This window comes from Peromyscus eremicus, chromosome 15 (assembly GCF_949786415.1).
Source record: "Peromyscus eremicus chromosome 15, PerEre_H2_v1, whole genome shotgun sequence".
Lineage (NCBI taxonomy): Eukaryota > Metazoa > Chordata > Mammalia > Rodentia > Cricetidae > Peromyscus > Peromyscus eremicus.
The window spans coordinates 57,859,816-57,878,593 of record NC_081431.1 but is presented as its reverse complement, the minus strand read 5'-3'; the positions used below and the strand labels follow the sequence as shown (position 1 = coordinate 57,878,593).

At 49.9% G+C, this 18,778-nt stretch overlaps 1 protein-coding gene across 2 annotated transcripts in view; it reads right to left on the bottom strand.

Moving 5' to 3' along the window:
• Lgr6 (leucine rich repeat containing G protein-coupled receptor 6) overlaps positions 1 to 18,778 on the bottom strand; it is a 120,947-nt gene that overhangs the window by 7,394 nt on the left and 94,775 nt on the right. For both annotated transcript variants that reach the window (XM_059280780.1, XM_059280779.1), the window contains 10 exons: positions 13,591 to 13,659; positions 11,304 to 11,375; positions 11,032 to 11,103; positions 9,395 to 9,463; positions 8,054 to 8,125; positions 6,925 to 6,990; positions 5,790 to 5,861; positions 5,253 to 5,324; positions 3,525 to 3,650; positions 1,599 to 1,759 (listed from right to left, as the gene is read on the bottom strand). In XM_059280780.1, the coding sequence (XP_059136763.1) occupies positions 1,599 to 1,759; positions 3,525 to 3,650; positions 5,253 to 5,324; positions 5,790 to 5,861; positions 6,925 to 6,990; positions 8,054 to 8,125; positions 9,395 to 9,463; positions 11,032 to 11,103; positions 11,304 to 11,375; positions 13,591 to 13,659 (851 nt within the window). The remainder of the gene's footprint in view (positions 1 to 1,598; positions 1,760 to 3,524; positions 3,651 to 5,252; positions 5,325 to 5,789; positions 5,862 to 6,924; positions 6,991 to 8,053; positions 8,126 to 9,394; positions 9,464 to 11,031; positions 11,104 to 11,303; positions 11,376 to 13,590; positions 13,660 to 18,778) is intronic.

The following is an 18,778-nucleotide window of genomic DNA, read 5'->3' as shown; positions in this document are numbered from 1 at the left end:
AGCCACACGGCCACACAGCCACACGGCCACACGGCCACACGGCCACACAGCCACACGGCCACACAGCCACACGGCCACACGGCCACACAGCCACACGGCCACACAGCCACACGGCCACACGGCCACACAGCCACCCAGCCACACGGCCACACGGCCACACAGCCACACGGCCACACGGCCACACAGCCACACGGCCACACGGCCACACAGCCACACGGCCACACGGCCACACAGCCACACGGCCACACGGCCACACAGCCACACGGCCACACGGCCACACAGCCACACGGCCACACGGCCACACAGCCACACAGCCACCCAGCCACACAGCCACCCAGCCAGCCACGGAGTAAGAAGGAAAGAAAGATATATAGAATAAAGAAAGGTAAAAAGCCCAGAGGCAAAATGTAGTTAAAGAGAAACGGGATAATTTAAGTTAGGAAAGCTGGCTAAAAACAAGCCAAGCTAAAGCCAGGCATGCATAAATAAAAATAAGTCTCTATGTATTTATTTGGGAGCTGGGTGGCAGGCCCCCAAAGAATTTAAAAAAAAAAAAACCTACAAAACTGAGGTTAAATCATGTTGAAAGCAACCCAAATGGTACATGGTAGAGTTGGGTTTGGATTGAGTTTTGTCTACATCCTAACACCAGCATGAGGTACTATAAATGAGTCTCATGTAACCCAGACTAGCCTTGAACTAGGTAGATGACAATGACCTTGAACATCTGATCCTCCTGCCTCCACCTCTGGAGTCCTGGATTCCAGATGTGCAGCAGTACCACACTCAGATTTCAATTTAATGTTTTTTTTTTTTTTTCTGTTCAGTTTCTCTGAGATATTGGGGAAGTTCAAGATGGAAAATGAAATCCTACAGGCAATACTCCTTTCTCCTAACTCTGCTTGAGGTTGGGAACACAGGGCCTGGGGAAAGGAAAGACTCTTCTCTCCCTTTTATCTAAGACATCCTTTATAGACAATCCCCTAGAACCCCCTGGCTGCCCACCTCCAACTTTCCCTTCACCCCAACTCTTCCAGAAATAGACATATCCGGCCCAAGACAACCTGTTCACTCACTAGGGCTGTTTACTCAGTGGCCACTTTAATTTCACATCTGAATTCATAGGAAGAATAGGGGCAAAGGACATCCAGCCTTGGGAGCAATAATCCCTGAAATGTCCCTAGAACTAAATCCATTTAGTTCTAGGACAGAGTGTACGGTGTTTTAAAACAGGTTTAATTCAATTAATTGAATCCTATTCTAATTGTAGTCCATCTCAGTTGACGTACTAATCAATCACTTTCTCTGAGAATGGACCATGTGCTACAAGGAGGCAGCCCATAAGATGAAGCAAGTGACCCCTGGGGCAGGGGGATTAAGAGAGGTGTGCATGTGAGGGACTGCATAGGCCAGGAAGATGCAGACGTTCCAGCTCCCATCCTTACGGTCTTTCTTCTGCAACAATCACTCTTAAGTGTGCAAACAGGGGGACAGTTCTTTCCAGGTCACACGTGTCCCCACCAATACTTCTCTAAAACCGCTTTTCAGACTCCTCTCCAGAGTCCTGGGCACCCTCAACCGAGTTCCCGTCTACTCACAGTGGTTCTCCGCTTGTCCAGCAAGGAGACCCAGGGGCCTCTTCGGTGCCTCTTCTTCCTCCAAGCGAAAGTCCTCAGCCTGCCACTGCCCAGAGGTCTTGAGGAAGCCGGCACAGATGCCATAGGCACAGCACTGGTAGGCATAGGGAACCTCCAGGATCCTAGGTGGGGAAGAGGCTGCCTTAGCGTGTTTGGGATCTAAGACATTAGTGTGGATACCCTCGGCACCTACTCTTCAACCCCAAAGTACCCTGCTCCCTCTATGCCAGGGCTTCTTTCTTCAGATGAGTCTTAAAGCCTGATTCCTGACCCCAGGGGGCTCTGGAGAGATTGTGTCTTCTCATCGCTCATCAAAACTGAGGAGAGAGAAGCCTCTGCCTATTGAGTTAGAAGTCCCCACAGCAGGCCAAGAGTGGAAGGCAACTTCCCCCAGGTCACACAGCACTCGGGCTACTCTGCTCCTCCTTGGCAGTAACTCTTGTCCATATTTAAGAAGGCGATAAGGAGGCAGGGGCTGGGGTTTGACTCAGAGATGGAACACTTGCCTGGCATGCACAAGGCTCTTGGGTTTGATCCCAAGTGCCAGGGAAGGGGCGGGCATGGATTCTTTTTGTTTTCTGTTCTTTTCCCCCTTCCCTATGTTCTGTCTTTCCTTCCTTTCCCCTCCCTTCCTATCGTTCCCTCCCTCCATCCTTTGCTTCCTTTTTTTTTTTTTTTTTTTTTAAAGACATGGTCTTATGTGGTCCAGGCTAGCTTCAAACTCACCTGTGGCCAAGGATGACCTTGAACTACCTGTCTTCTTTCTTCTGCTACCCAAGTATGTAGGACCATGCACAACATCTACCTTCCTTTCTTTGTGTTTGAGTGGGTATGCACACGCTCCTATGTATGTACACATGCAGAGACCAGAAGGGGGCATCCGGTGTTATCCTCCACCTCTGCCCATTTCATTAAGACAGGGTTGCCCCCTGTCTCTGCCCACCTCAGAGCTGGGACTACAAACAAGTATGGGATCCCAGTGTATTATATAGGTTCTGAGATTGAACTCCCATCCTCATAACTGCACAGCAAGAGCTCTTGGTTTTTTTTTTTTTTTTTTGGTTTTTTTTTTTTTTTTTTTTTTTTTCCGAGACAGGGTTTCTTTTGTGTAGCTTTGCGCCTTTCCTGGAACTCGCTTTGGAGACCAGGCTGGCCTCGAACTCACAGAGATCCACCTGACTCTGCCTCCCGAGTGCTGGGATTAAAGGCGTGCGCCACCTCCGCCCGGCCAGCAAGAGCTCTTAACCACTGGGCCATCTCTCCAGCCTCTCTTCCATTTTTTTTTTTTTTTAAAAAAAAAAAAAAAAAAAGCAAAGATTTCCCCAGTGACTCTTTACCCTTGTCTTCTGTGAAGCCAACACCCTGTCCCCTTCCCAGCTTCTGGCATAACAGAACTGGGGTTTGTGCCCTCTGAGGGTGAGGACAGATGCCTTGGGCATCTCGTTAGCTTGCAGCAGACAAAGCTTGGGCCACACAGGCTGCGCTGCTGCCGCCACTACACGAAGGAAGCCTGGATGTCATTAGCACCAGGGACTGGCTGTGCGGCTTGTTTTCCGTTCCTCAGTGCCCTGGGCTCTGCCCCGATTCCGTGCCTTGGATGATGCCTAAGTGAGAACGGGACAGCCTGGCTGTGTAGAACCAGGCAAGGAATAAGGAGGTCCCAGGGGTCTCCTTTCCCCACAGGTCTCCGTGCCCTTAAATTGGTGGTTGGGATAGGGAGAGGGGATGCGGAGGGAAGGGTCATGTCTCTGGTTATCTGACAGGAAGGTGGTGGAGCCAAACTCTGAGCTACCAGGCCATTCTTAGGGTGAGACCTCGCGGCCTTTTCAGTTTTTTCAAGGTGTCTGGGACACACCTCCTCAGGCATAGGGCAAGCCAAGCTCTCACCTCAGTTTTGGGAAACTGTCCTTGGAGAAGGCCTGAGACAGAGCCAAGTTCCCTTTGAGCTTCAGGTGCATCAGGCCTCCTAGCCCGGCCAGGGGCAGTGTGGTCAGCTGGTTGTCGGTCAGGTCCCTAGGACAGTGGATGATCAGGGTTATTGGCAGTCAGTGGAACTGCTGAGGGGGCAGGGCTTTGTTGAGGGTGTGGCCAGTGTGCCTGGGGTGAGAGCAAGGGGAGAGGAGCAAAGAACAGAAGGTAAGTACAGGGGAGACAGTGTGTACCCCGGGGCAAGGGTCCTTAAGAAGGTTCTTTAGAGACACCCTCAATTAACTCTGCCATCCATTCATTCAACAAACCTTGAGTGACAGCTACGTATCGGGGACTCTTCCAGCTTCATGTCAAATTGTCCCAATCTATAGGTAACAGAGCCCCACGACTGTAGCTGCTGTGTCTGGATCCCATCCAGGAACCCTTGCCCACCCTCCTGGGAGACCTCTCTGCTCTTTGCCTGTATCCCATGCATCCCTTTGCTTCTCTGATGACAGACGAGGCCAGAGTCAGACAAGGTAGGACAGAGCTAGTCATCCAACCCCCCTAAGCAGGCATTGGGTCATCCATTCTGCCTTACAGAACCTGCCTGGTAGCCAGAGGTGAGGACATGCACAACTTCTCCTGGAGACATTATTAGACTCAGCCAGGGATCCAATGCAAACACTGGGACCACAGACTGTGTGTCGTGGAAACAGCCCTGGACTGGCAGGCAGGAAACCTGGCACGGTCACCAGCTCACTATGTAACCAAAGGGAGTCACGAATCTGCCCAAGTTCCAATGGCCTCATCTTTCAAAGAATAAAAATATCTGTCCTACCAATTTGGCAGGAGGATAGCAAATATCAGATGCAAGATGGAGGTGAGAGTTTTACAAGACCAAGGCCCCGAGCCCAGAGAGCCACAGACTGGGGGTGGGGGGTGGGGCTGCATGCCACGTGGGAGTCATAGACAAGTCCTTAAGCAGGCTATGCCTCCTAGATGTTGGAGATGTCACCAGTGAAATGTCAGTAGCAGGATAATATCCAAGGTCAGAGCTGGAGTTAGCCTCAAGGAGTCTGTATTAGTCAGAAAGGGGCCCCGTGTGGCTGGGAATGCCTTTGGCAAGCACACAGGTAGGATGGCAGCTCCTCCTTGGGCAGGACCCTTGTGTAGTTAATAACCTGCTCCACAGAGTGTGCCAACCAGTCAGAGGCCCTTTGCACCCTGACACAATGACCACGCACCAGATCTGCATACTCTCTGCCTGAATCCTGTGTGACTTAGACTTCGTGCTTCCCTACTGTCTTGCAGGTCTCGGAGACCCCGAGGTCTGCATCAGCCACCATCCTCTGGAATTGAGAAGTCGGGGCACATATGTTCTCTCTATTGGTGCATGGGGAGGATACGGAGGCTAGGGTAGAGGTGAGGGAGTGGAACATGAGGAGGACGAGGCTGCCAAAACATTGCAGAACATCCGCAGATGCTCTTGCAGGGTTCATAGGAAGCAGGCTCTCTGTTTACCCGGCCTCGCCATGTGTCAAACACACTGTTAGAATGATTGATTAGGCTGCCCAGACCTCCCTGTGATGTGTGGTGAAACATTTATACAAGTCTCTGCTCAGTGGTGGCCCTTCTGTACCACCAACCAGCCCACGGTCCCGACTGGTCCCCAGCACCCTGGAAGAGAGTTCAAGATGTACTCACAGCTTAACCAAGGAGTGCAGGGTTGAGAAGGCCTCAGGGTGGATGGCCCGGATGGCGTTCCAACTCAGGTCTCTGTGGTCAGAAAGCATGGGATAAAAGAGGGCAGAGACACATGGAGAGTGCATTGTTCCTATCCTGGGCCTATCTTGGGCTCGCTGTCACATACTTCCCAAGCAGCAGTGGCCTTAGCCTTTTGAGGGAGGTCCCTTCTGCTGCCCAGTTCCCAACCTGGCTGGAGCAATTGGAATGGGGCCATCATGTCTTGGCTCTAGAGCCTCAGAATGTCCTGGGTAATAGCTGGAGAAGGGGTGGGAAAGTGCCTCTCATGTGTGTGCGTGTGCATGTGCGTGCGTGCGTGCGTGCGTGCGTGCGTGTGTGTGTGTGTGTGTGTGTGTGTGTGTGTGTGTAAAGGGAGATGGAGAAGAAATACACATACATGTCTTGAGTGCTTAAACTGGACACATGTGCTATGGGAATGAGCTTGGAGGGGACATGGGGGCTTTCCAAAACACACCCCTGGATGTTTCAGGTACTCACAGAGCTTGTAAGGAGCTCAGCTGGCTGAAGGTGTCGGCACCAATTTTCCAGATCCGGTTGTGTTGGAGGCCACTAGGGCAGCAAGAGAGACTAGATGAGCCTGCAGGCCGAGACTCTGGCTCTGCTCCATGCCCCTCAAGCACTGGATGGAAGAAAGGAGAGCCCCCCACTTCTTCTGGCACAGGAAGAAAGGCCCAGCCCGCGGAAGTCACCAGAATTAAAGGGAACACAAGGGGATCCGGTTGCCTTGGGTAAGTGGGTCAGGAGACAAAGCCACAAAACCATCCCTGTGGCCCAAAAGGGAGTCAGCTTCCAGGGTTCCCACCGGGCCTGGCTCACAGCCCAGCTGAAGTGTCCCCCACTTTCCCCCACAGCCATGGGTCCTCCAGACCCTAGCCTAGCCACAGAGCACACCCGGCCCTCGGATAACGGAGTGACTGCATGGAGTTGAGAGCAGAGTCCAGTAGACTGGTTGAACAGGAGATAGATCCTAGACTCCAGCAATATCAAAGACGTTGTCACCCAGACAAATAGGACAAACCCAGATAGATCTTCCCCGACATGGCCCCATAAAGCATTTGCCCTGCCTAGAATCAGGAACAGCTATGAGGGACTCAAGAGATCATAGTAATTCAAGGAGGTGGGCAAATGGGGCTTAGGGAAATTTTAAAGTGATCTTTTCCTTGTGAGGCTGGAGGAGCATGTATAACCATGTATTATCTTTGTGTTCATGAGCACGCATGTATGTGTGATATGTTGGTGGGTTGTGGAACACAAGAGGACATGCTCTAAAACCGAGAATGCTTCTAGTTCCTCTGAAGACTTCTTGCGTCTCACACAGAGCACCTTTGTGGCCCTGGCCCTCCACTGGTTCTAATCACAGCTGCATTTTGCTGTTGCTGTTGACTCAGGAGCTATCCTGAGACTCCTTTGGGCACCCATTCCTGGCGATATCACCTGCTGTGAGTCCTACAGAGTGTGCCCAGGCCTTACTGAGCTCCCAGCCCTATATCTGGGTCCAACAAATGGAGAAGAAAGAGGGGTTATAGCATGCTTTAGCCCCTGGGCCCCCTCCCCACAGACCTGCCTAGAGCCTCTCTGGCATGCCTTGGCCCCCAGCTCTCCCCAGACTTACATTTCCTCCAACTTCTGACACCTGTGCAGGCTGGGCAGCTCTTCAATCTGATTATGAGACAGCTCCCTGGGGAAGAGACAGAACCCAGCTCAGGGTGAAGCAGTGGCTACGTGCAGGTGGGGAGCAGGGGCAGGAAAAAGCCTCTGTGGTCAGGGCTGTGCTTTCCTATCAAGCAATTGAAAGTCACGAGAACCCTGCAGGAACATCGCATGGCCATCTCACGGTAGAGTACCAATCTCCGCCATTAGATTTCACTTTCCTCCTCCCTGTTAAGCCCCACTCCCTTACTGAGCCTAGACAGAACCAACTTGGCTCCACCACCCCCCCCCCCCGAAGCAGGGCATGGAGATGAGGAGAGTGGCTAAAATTGGGGCATGGAATGCTGAAATAATCAGTAGGAAATATGGGCATTACTGAGCAAGATGGCCATTGTCACCTGTAGAAGTAGTGGCCCCATGGAAATGGCGCTCATAACCACCATTGATGGAGCTGGCCGGGAAGAGAAGTACTGGGAGCCCTCAGGGAACATCTGGTCCAACCTTTCCCTTAGGCAGGGAATATGAGGCCTAGGACTTGAGCATAGACCCTGCCCAAAGACACACTGCCAGTTAATAGACAATGGGTGTACCCATCTTGAGCTGCTTGGAAGAGCCCTAGGGAGCAGTCTAAGAGTGAAGTTAGAATAGGGGGCGGGCAGAAAACCTGAGGCAACTTAAGTATCTTCAGAATATCAGAAGCAATAAACTCTCTTGCCTAAATGACGCCATTTTGAGGCCCTATCTACTATGTGATATGTGCATTAAACGGAGACTGTTTTCAAGTCTCCCAAATTGACTCTCATTTTAAATAAAAGATTGAAATTCAGAGACGTTAAAGAAAATTCAAATGAACACAGCTAGTGAGAAGCAGACTTGGTCTCAAACAACTCGGATCTGACTCCAGAAACCAAAGTCCTTTATCTTGAACAAGAGAGGACAGTCCCTCCCAAACAGACTCTCAGCAGGAGTCTACGTTGACCACTCGCCAGAAAGAGATATGACCAAACACAAGAGAAGTGGGGGAGGCTTTCACTGGGACACGGGGCCCGGGGGACAATGCCAGGACTGGAGAATGCTTGTGAGCCACTCACAGGATTCGGAGCCTGGGCAGCTGTTGGCACATTCCCGGTGGGAGCAGCCGGATGCCTGTGCGGGTCAGGGTCCTGCAGGGAGAACAGAGACAGAGCTGGCATCAGGCCCAGAGCCCTGCCATTCCCAGCCACCCGTCTCTAGCACTGGACCTGATACTGTCCGTGGGGGGACAGAGCTGACAAAAGAGAAGTGGTGGGGTAAACAGGACGGGGTGGGGGTGGGGGACTGCTCCCTCATCTGAGTGATAAGTTCCCCTGGCCTACAGAAGCTGGGGTGGGAAGTAGAAAGAAATAGGACCCCAGTCCATAGGCTTTGTCCAGTGATCCATACAGATCCAAATCTGCTCATATATCTTCACCCCACCCACACCCCCACCTCTCATAATGATTCCAGAAACCCTGGGCCTTAGAGACTAAGTCTTCCCTGCTCTTGGGGCCTTGGAGGGGAGGGACAGCCATGGCGATGAGTAGCTAGGAAACAGCTTCGGTGGGACCATGGGAACCCAGTACACGCTTTTCTCCCTGTGCCTGGGGGAGGGGAACAAGATGGGGGAAAAAAGAGAAGGGCCCAAAGCTGGGGTGCAGAGGGTTGTGAGGGCAGATTGGAGAATGGGCTTGGATTAGGCACAGGGTAGCCCCAGAAAGACTCCAAGGCCAAGGTCATCCTTGGGAAACTATTATTACTTTCATGGAAAGATTTCCACATGCCACTGAGCTAGGAAGAAGACAATGGCGGTATAGACTTGAGAAGGGCAGTCCCAGCAGAAGCATGAATGAGCTGTGCGGTGTGGGCGGGGCGTTGACTTCCTAGCATTCACATGGGTGCCTGCTTATTTTGTTTTCATTCATTTAACATGTTTTGAGGGCCTACTACGTACTTATCCCAGGATGCTGAGTATTTTGAGGGCCTACTATGTACTTATGCCAGGATGCCGAGTATTTTGAGGGCCTACTGTGTACTTCTCCCAGGACCCAGAGTACAGCACAGAGACACTAAGAAAGCCTTGGTTGGCACCAAGCCTCTCAGAGTCAAAGGAAATGGGTTTCACAACGCTGCTCCCATTCTGTGTCCTCATGCTCCATGGCTCAGGATTAGGAGCTCTGAAGCCAGACCTGACCAATCTAAGCACAACAGCGGAATGCCAGCCTCCTCCCCACATCCTGCTGCCCCTGCCTTGCCTGGAGGCAGCACCACATCTGGAGATGGCCAAGGCCCTGGGGCTGAGCCAGTAGCAGAGGCAGACCCGAGGAGGGGTAGCAGGAGGAGCATGTGGCCTGGATAGCCTTCCAGATGAAGGGAGGTGGAAGAGTCCCCAGTGGAGGGAGAGGGAGTCCACTCACAGGATCTCCAGGCTAGTGGTGCCTTTGAGGTCTGGGAACTCCTGGATGTCAGTGGCACCATTCAAGGATCTGCAAACAGAGAAAACAGGCTCTGGAGGGTGGGTTAGGCATGTCAACATCTGTGCTCTCAGCCTCAGCCCTCTGCTCAGGGGCTCCACCTTTTGGGTAAATGTCATCTTCCCCAAGCCTCCTTCAAATTAGCCACTCTGGTCCTGTTGGAAGTTGAACCATGCTTAGCAGGGTCCAATAACTTGTTTGTTTGTTTGTTTGTTTGTTTGTTTGTTTGTTTGAGACATAGTCTCTCTTTTATATAGTTCTGGCTGGCTGTCCTGGAACACACTATATAGACCAGGCTGGCCTCTCACTTATAGAGATCTACCTGCCTCTGCCTCTTGAGTGCTGGGATTAAAGACATGCATCTCCATGCTCAGCTCCCAATCACTTTATTAAATTGATACAGCCTTGCCAAGCCCAGAAGTGCTGAGACCGAGCCCAGCAACTTCAGCATTGAGGCCTTTGGCTTGTAAAAAGACGAAACCAAACCCAGACAAGGGACATGGGAAATGTTCCATGTTGTTATTGTTTGGCTTTGATATGGGGACTCCTGTAGCTCAGATTGGTTTCAAACTCATTATATAGCAGAAGTTAGCCTTGAACCCCTGATCTTCCTGCCTTCACCTCTGGAGCACTAACACTATAAGTATGTACCACCACTCCTGACAGAAATGTTTACTTAAAAAGGAAAGTGTTGAGAGAAAGTGTCACATGCCTTTAATCTTAGCCCTTGGAGAGTGGAAGCTGGAGGATCAGGAGTTGAAGGCTAGCCTTGGCCACATGAAACCCTGTCACAAACCAACAAACAGTGTGTGCGAGACTCTGAGGAGGCAGAGTGGCATCCAGCAATGAGCCCGGTAACAGAAGTTAAGGGCCTGGGCTCATGTCTGGTCAGTTACCTGAGCACCTCAGGTTTTATCTGTGAAATGGACCAAAAGTCCCTACCTCACAGGTTGGGGTGAAGAGGAAATGCAATTGGAAACATGGGACCGAAACATGTGCCTGGAGGAGGTTAGCTGTGCAGAGTGAGGCCGCAGTATGCTGTAAATAGTCCACGGAAGCTTTTTTTTTGTTGTTGTTTAAGAAGTGGGTGGGACCTTGGAATTAGAAGAGTGGGGGAGGGAAACAAAGGACTGCCTTCAGGATCAGCGTGAGAAAGATGGCACAGGAAGCTGTGCCACAGGGCACTGGAGAAGCAGCCTGGGGGACACACAGAATCCAGAACCTCAGCCCTGTCCACTACTCTCCCTGTGGGTATGCAGGGGCAACTACCACAAGCCAAATAAAAACCAAAGAGGTCAAAGAAGGGCCCCGGGGTAGCAAGAAGGGCCGTCTTCATCCATGTGAGATATGAGAAGAAGAAAACAGGCACAAAGGTGGAGGGAGACCGTTAAGCTCCAGCGGATCTGGGGAGAGGTCTGAGAAAGTGTTGCCGTCTAGAGCCCTGAAGGCCTCTCCTTCCGGCTGAGTGGTGCCTGCCCAATAGAGAGGTCACAGGCAGAGGGCAGGAGAGGGCAAGCGGGAAGGAATAGGGGAGAAGTCCCGAGGGCAGCACCAAGCAGTGGCCTCCGGTGCCCACTTACAGCGTGTGCAGTTTAGACAGGTACTGGAATGCCGACCTTCCCACAAACTGGATTGGGTTGTCATAAAAATGTCTGGAAGAAAAGAACCCGAGCCCCAGTTCAGATGCTCACTTCTTTTCAGGTCCCTACTGTTCTGGGCGGGGACTCCAAAGAGGATGACAGCTCTCCCACATTCCTGCCTCCCTGGCTCTTTCTAGGGGCATCCCTTCTCTCCGCCCCCACAACCTCCATCCTTTAAAACACAGAACAGCAGAAGCAGGGCGGGCACTCACATTGTTTGTAGGAGGGGGTTGCCCATGAAGGCCTTCTCTGGGATAGCCTTGATGTTGTTGTTATGGAAACCCCTGGAAGACAGCACCGAGGATCAGTGAGGATTGGGAGAGAGGTATGGAGAGGAAGAGCATGGAGTTCCACAGGGCTTTCTGACAGTTGACTAGACAGGTCCTGAGATCAAAGGGCTCTCAATCTGGAAATCTCAGCCTCCAATCCTGCCTGTGAGTTTTCTTCTCTGTTCCACAATATACTCAGCCTTTCCTGGGTCTCTCTCTCTCTCTCTCTCTCTCTCTCTCTCTCTCTCTCTCTCTCTCTCTCTCTCTCTCTCTGTGTGTGTGTGTGTGTGTGTGTGTGTGTGTGTGTGTTGGGAGGTAAGTGGGGACAGTTCCCAGGTCTGAAACTTCAGAAAGCCTATGAGAATGAATAACTCCAGAGTAAGTAGTTGAGCTCAGGTCCTAAGGAAGGGACTCGGTCCTTGGTCATGTGTGGCAGGAGCCATGGTAGGTCCCCACAGAGGAAGCCACGGGTGTTTGGAAGGAAAAGGAGCGTATAGAAAGAAAAGAACTTCCAGGGGATCCTGGGTGAGGGAGGCTCTTTCTGAAGTGAAGAAACACAGAAGGGGCAGAGCAGCAGAGGCGTTAAATGTCCGTGGATGGCGTCTGCAGATGGTGAGCAATGGAGTACCCCACCAAGTGTCTGAGGTCTGGAAGCCAAGAGCAATGAGTTCGGGTTGCTGTGACACTTTCCCAAGAACCGACTTGTTGGGCTGAAAATCACACAGCCCAGTTTGAGTGGGCCTCTCGACATCTCCCTCCTACTGCAAGCCTCTGACTTTGCGAGCCCCAGCATCTGCTCACTTCTTCCCATCTCCTGCGGTCCCAGCATTCCTTTCATGCTCTGTCACTCACGGTTCATCCTCAGGTATCTCTGGCCGATGCTGCCCACCAAGGCTTGTTGCTTTCTTCATTCCTTCTAGACAACCTTTTTGTTTGACTAGCTCTTTTATGTCTTGGGCTAGGTCAAGCGCTAAGAGGCTGAGAGATTTAGATAACAGAGGCCCTCTCTGCAAGCAGCTTTCTCTCAGTAGATGATGCGTGCATGAATGGATGGATGGATGGATGGATGGATGGATGGATGGATGGATGGATGGATGGATTGATACCTAAATGTGTATACTTTTTCTCAAGAAAAAGTCATGAACCTTCATGTCCCTTAATTGGATTCTAGTCTATATGTTAGACTTCTGAGGTCACTGAGCACACTCCATCAAGGTTGGTATCCCTTTGTGGGCATCCTTTACCTTAACCTCTTCCTGTCAGGACTGTGTTGGTACCCCCCTGCTGACTAAAATACCCGTCCTCTTCCATCATCATTGCCACCTGAATACCACTCGTCCTTGGAGACCAGTCTCAGCAGACCTCAGTCCACAGTGAGCTGTCTGCTACTCTGAATTTCCATGGCTATTTTAGCCAATGTTATACCACAATTTAAGGCTGGAATTATATGTTGCTTTGTCCTGCTCCTGTTTCATGAATGCTCCTTTGTGTCATGGATGAGGTTGCAGGATCCTTTTTAGAGGACCCCATGTCTATCTTACCCTTGGTTTGTAGTAACACCAAACACAGAACCCAGTCTAGTGAGTATTTCAAATAGAATAACAAATGGTTCGGAAAATGAGATTGTTCAGCAGGTAAAAGTGCTTGCCATGCAAGCCGGGCAACCTGAGTTCAATACCTGGAACCTATATAAATATAGAAGGAGAGACTGGCTCCCTAAAGTTGTCTTCTGACCTCCACACATATGCTATGGCACGTGTACCCCCCCATGCACACATCATGCACACTCATGCATGCGTGTTCACACACAACTGAAATGATAATAATAATAAATGCCCATGGGGCTCCAGAGATAATTTTCTAATCCTTCTAGAGATGGTAATAAAGAGTGACCCTATAAACCAGCCTCTAGTTCTCCTTCTAATTCTTCTTCAGATATAGCCAGGGCAGTGCTAGGTCCAAGCTGCAAGAGATGGTTTCTTCCATGTATGTTCCCAGGCTTGAGGGACCTAGAGCCATTTATGCTGATGATGCACCCCCAAGAAACGTTCAAAGCCAAGCTACCAAGCAAGAGCTGTGACTACCAAGAGCGGCTTTCAGGCTATGGAGGGTTTCCAGCCACAGCTTTTTATAAGGACCAGTCACAAGGACTATGGGGGTGATTTAGTGAGTTAGCTGGCCTCTGCCCCTGAAGGAAGCACCCCCAGAACACACCAACAGAAGATCTTACAGTTCCTGCAGCCTGCCCAGGGTCCGGATGGCCACGGGGAATTCCTGTAGCTCATTATAGTTCAGGTCTCTGGAATGGAAAGTGGAGCAGTCATTAGCTCAGAGGCTTAACAGGGCATGTCAGGGTCCCTGAGACATGGAAACTTGGCTATAGGGTTGGCCCGGGAGATGGGTTTTCCAATCTGTTGGATCCAGCTGCCAAGGTCTGAAAACACATTTTCTGAATGTTTGTACTCCATTCCTGCTCCACAAATCCCCAGGCTTGGAGCCTTCCTGGCAGCAGAACTGTTTTGAGTGGGGACACGTTTTAGGGGTGTGCATATCTGGAACTGCCTACCTCAGGACAATCTCTACAAATCTCAGGAAGGTCTGTTTTAGGTCTTTGGATTCATGGGACGGAAGAAAAGAGAGACGGAAGTGATCTTTAACATGTTACTAGCTCTAGTGATTCCAGAAGGTTCTTCAGATTACGGCTACCTTAGCTACAGCCTCTGCTGTTGTGAGATGGGATCTCCCTGGGTATCTCAGATGGCCTGGAATTTTTGATCCTTCAGCTTTAGACTCCAAAGTGTCGGAGTTATGGCTGCGTGTCATCACACCTGGCTGATTTTCACCTCTGAATGGCGGCATGGGAGTTAATCTTTCCGTTCTCTTCATTAAGCTGCAGTTGCCATTTTTTCTTTTACACAGGGAACACTTATCACACGCATAATCAGAAAACAATGAAAGAACGTTTTTGGAGGGGCAGCAAGCCAAGTTGGCAAGGAGGAGGGAAGGCAAGCTTGCTAATAAGCTAAATGTGCACGACTTTTAACAATCGGATATCTTTTCACGTTGAAATTCACATAATCAGGCTCTCTTACAGCCATTATCCTACGGAAAAGTCCACACCTGAGTGTGAAGACATCTGGATAAAGATACTCATAGTAGCATCCTTTTAGGTAATAGAAGTCAAATACCGACTGACCCATAAGCAATCACAGCTTTCCCCGCCCGCCACCCCACCCCCCACTCCTTCAAGGGACTTTTTGGTTTGTGCCTTTGGGAAGCAATGATAGGGTAAAGGGAGGAGAAATCGGGCAGGCTGGGGGTTAATTTTGTTTTCCTCAGACATGCTCAGAAATGCTCGTGACAAGTAGATAAACCCAAAGGCAGTGGGGGGGCTTGAGCTTTGAGAGGAACAGTGAAGAAGAGTGATAGTTTCTTTGCCGACTTGTGTGGCTGCGCTTTCTTACAATTCCCTTCCTTGCTTTCTGGGGAAAGTCTCAGAGGACTTCCCGAAAGTGTTGCCTCATTGTGTGGTAGGATTCCCTGTCTGTCAGGGCTATCACGGACTTCAGGAGAGACAGCGACTCTCAAAAGTCAACTTCAGTCTTGGCACTAAGCAGCCAATGAATTAGCCTGTGTGTAACATGCCTGATTTGGGTGGGGGTGTCTTGATGCCTCCCAAATCCTGTGTCTGAGGTGTGCAGTCCCAGGCTTTGGGACACACATGACAGTGTCAGTTCCTGGGATGTCAACTGACCCTTTCGGGGAAGACCCTGGTCCATCTTCTCAGCTTTTTAAAGCCATCCCTGCCCTGACAACTTTAATGGTCGTCTGAGGCTAAAGCAGGGGGCTATGTGGAGGTCTTTTAATTGCAAAGTAGCTTGGCAGAGTTTTGGGGGATAAATGCCATGTTAACACAGAGATAATGACAGGCTATTCTGCATGGGAGGGTCATTCCACTTAATAGGCCGCAGGTAGAGCCAGGAACCCAGCCTAGGAGGCCAGAGGAGCAGTGGCAAGCATCTGGCAGCCAGTGAGCTAGATAATTGTCCCCTCTACACACAGACTAATTACCCATTGCCCTCAGACTGCCCTATCGATAGTGGGCAATTAGACCAGAAAACCCCTCTGCACTGCTCCATCCTTTGGTAAAGCCAGACGCAGCACTGGTCTCCCATGTCTCACAGTTTGGTTTGCTTGCAGAGATGCTCCCACAGGCTGTGTGAGGGCAAGGCTGTGGACAAGCGGCATGCCGGATGACTGAAGGCTGTGGACAAGCGGCATGCCGGATGACTGAAGGCCGACGTACCGAGACTGGAAACAAGGGGACTTTTCTGACTCTGGGGTTCAGCCAGTGTGTCAGGTGAGGAATGTGGAGCATGCAGGCAGCAGGGGAAAGAGGCAGACACTTTTTTGGTCTCCAACTCCATAAACGGTTTGTTGTCACATCTCAGTGTTTTAAAATCAAGGGCCCCCTTGGATCTTCGTTCAGTTCCTTTAGGAATCCTCCACTGTTGCCCACAAAATTACATTTTCCATAAATAAAAAGGATATATCTTCATTCAAAATGCTTCATATGGAATATTAATATTAATATTAGAGGTAATAGAATTATCTCTAACAAAAAGAATTGCAGTGGTCTAACCTGAGAACCTTCGCTTGCTATCTATTCCCTCTGCCTAGAATATCATTCCCCTAGATATTTGTATGGCCTACTTACTTACTTCACTTGGGTCTTTCTCTAGATTGTCCCTCTTCAGAGACGCTTTCTCTGGCCAGTGTATTTCAAACACACCCCGTACCTCACTACGCCTTTATACTACATTGCAACGCACCTCAAACACTCCTCAGTATCTCCTCTCAAAATGCGGCCACGCATAGCTGCTTCATCTTCGTACCTCACTGTTTCAAAATCAAGTGCCCCCTTTTAACCTGGCTCCATTCCTTCAGAAATTCTCGATGCTTGCTCACGAAGAATGGAATTTTTCACAAGTAGCAAAGATGTGACACTCTGAAGACGTGCCTAGCCTTCTCAATGGCAGTGGCCAACACGAGATAGAAGTAATACGGCGCGGCCTGGCCCTAAGTCATAAGAGCCTTGCAGTCTCCGCCTTCACAACCTAGGAATCCTCACTCCACACTGTAAGGAAGCCCAGGCTGGACTCATGGGTGAGCTGTGTGAGCTATGTGGAGAGGGCGAGCTGACAGCCAGCAGCGAGGCAGCCAGCAAGTGCGTGAGGCTTAGCCCTGACTCCTCCTAGTAGGCCCCTTAGCCCTTGCTGAGCCTCCAGGGACTGCTACCTCCTGAATGAGCCCAGGGGGCCCAGCCAGGCCACGGACTCACAAGCAACAATAAGGTGCTATGTTAGGATACTAAGCGATTAGAGTGTTTTTTTTTTTATGTCACAAGAGACACCCTCATGTCTTTGCCTTCGGAACTTATTGGCACATGACATATTTATTTTCTTCCTACCCAACCAGAACAAAAGCTCCTTGAATGCAAGAATTTTGTCTGTTTCACATTTTAAACACCAGAATAATATCTGACGCAGAGCAGGACCTCAACAAGTATGTGTTGAATGAATAATTGAAAAGCTCTAAATAAGCTTATTAGTAGTTTTTTTTCTTTAAAAATCAGTAAACTCATGAGAGTTCAGGGTATTTTGAGGCACATTCTTGAGATTTTTTTTTTTAGGTTGTTGTCAAAATGACACAAGATAGTCTGGAGTGACAGTGAGGGTCACCCCGAGCCACAGAGACCATGGAATGTGTCCTGTGTGGCTTTCTTCTCATGGAGCACTTACACAGCTCATTGGACCCATGTCCAGGCTGCCAAATTGAGTGGTTCCAGTTCTCCTTGGCAGTTTTTGGTCAGGAACTTTGCCAGAAGTAGACAGACAGTGGGAAAAGGCAAGCAAACTAGAAGGCTATTTTTACAGAGAAATGTGGGAGAAGAAAAATTGTATAAATGTCCAAAGGAACTCGGCAAACTCCTGACCAGTGAGGTGGCTGTGCTGGGATGTCTACATAGATTTAGTGACCTGAGAAGTTACCAAACTCTAGCTTTGTTTGGTGCCATGTAGATGGAATCTGGCTCTAGTTGTCCAGGGACTGTCCTTGTAACCCTCTCTGCACCCGATGGATTCAACTCAATGCAATAGACACCAAGAATTCTGCTGGGCAGAGTGGAAGAGAGAGAGATGGGAAAAAAGCACATCTGTCTAGACAAATGCAAGTGCTGTGAATAATGCTTTTGTCCACTGGTTTAATAAAACGCTGATTGGCCAGTAGCCAGGCAGGAAGTATAGTATAGGCGGGATAAGCAGACAAGGAGAATTCTGGGAAGAAGAAGACTGAGTCAGGAGATGCCAGCCCACAGTCCAGGGAGCAGCATGTAATGGCACACAGGTAAAGCTATGGAACACGTGGTGACTTATAGATGAACAGAAATGGGCTGAGTTTAAGTGTAAGAGCTAGTCAGGGGCAGTCCTGAGCTAATGACCAGACGGTTTATAAGAAATACTCAGCTACACGCATGAGCTAGGGTGAGCTCCCTCAGAACAGTGCTGCAGGTCCTGGAGAGTACACAAAGCACCAGGGCTGTCACACCTGGAGAGACCACACCTGGAGGACTGTGTGGGAGTGGAATTTTGAACTAGGTTTGGAGAACACAATTCAGAGGAGACGGAACATTTTGGAGAGAAGTAAGTGGTGTAGCTCCACTGAAGCATGTGGAAATATGTAGAGGGAAGGGAAGCCGACCCTCACGGATTGCCACTACTGTCCCTGCCTTCTGGCCATAGATAGATAGAGCGACGTTGGCTGAGCACTCACTGTGGTGCTCTGACTGAATGATGCCCGTCCTCCAACAGTCTGGAGAGATGGAGAGGTGCATTCTCCTCCTACACCTTTTTCACCAGTCTGGAGAAATGGAGAGGTGCATTCTCCTCCTACACCTTTTTCACCGGTTGAGGGAAGTGAGAAAACATACCATTTGCTCAGTCATCAATACCTAGCAAGTGACTCCTGTGACGATTACTGCCTATTTGCCCCAGTTCCTCCTCCCTGTGTTCTGTAATTGATTGTCCAATACCACAGCCACTGGCCACATGTGGCTATTTAATTATAAGTAAACAAAATTTTAATCTCAGTTTTAGTAACCACATTTCAAGTGTTCTATAGCAACATATGGCTAGCAGCTATTGTATTAAAAACACAGATATAGAACATTCCTACCATTTACAGGAAAATCTATTAGATGGCCTAACAGAAAATAATATCTAAAAACATAGCTAAGAGTATATTTCCCAGCTTCCCTTGCAGTAGGTATGGCTACATGACCAGATTCTCCCCCAGGAAGGTAGGCCAAATTTTTATCTGCCTTTTTTCACCCTGGTTTTTATATAACACCAGGCTTTTCT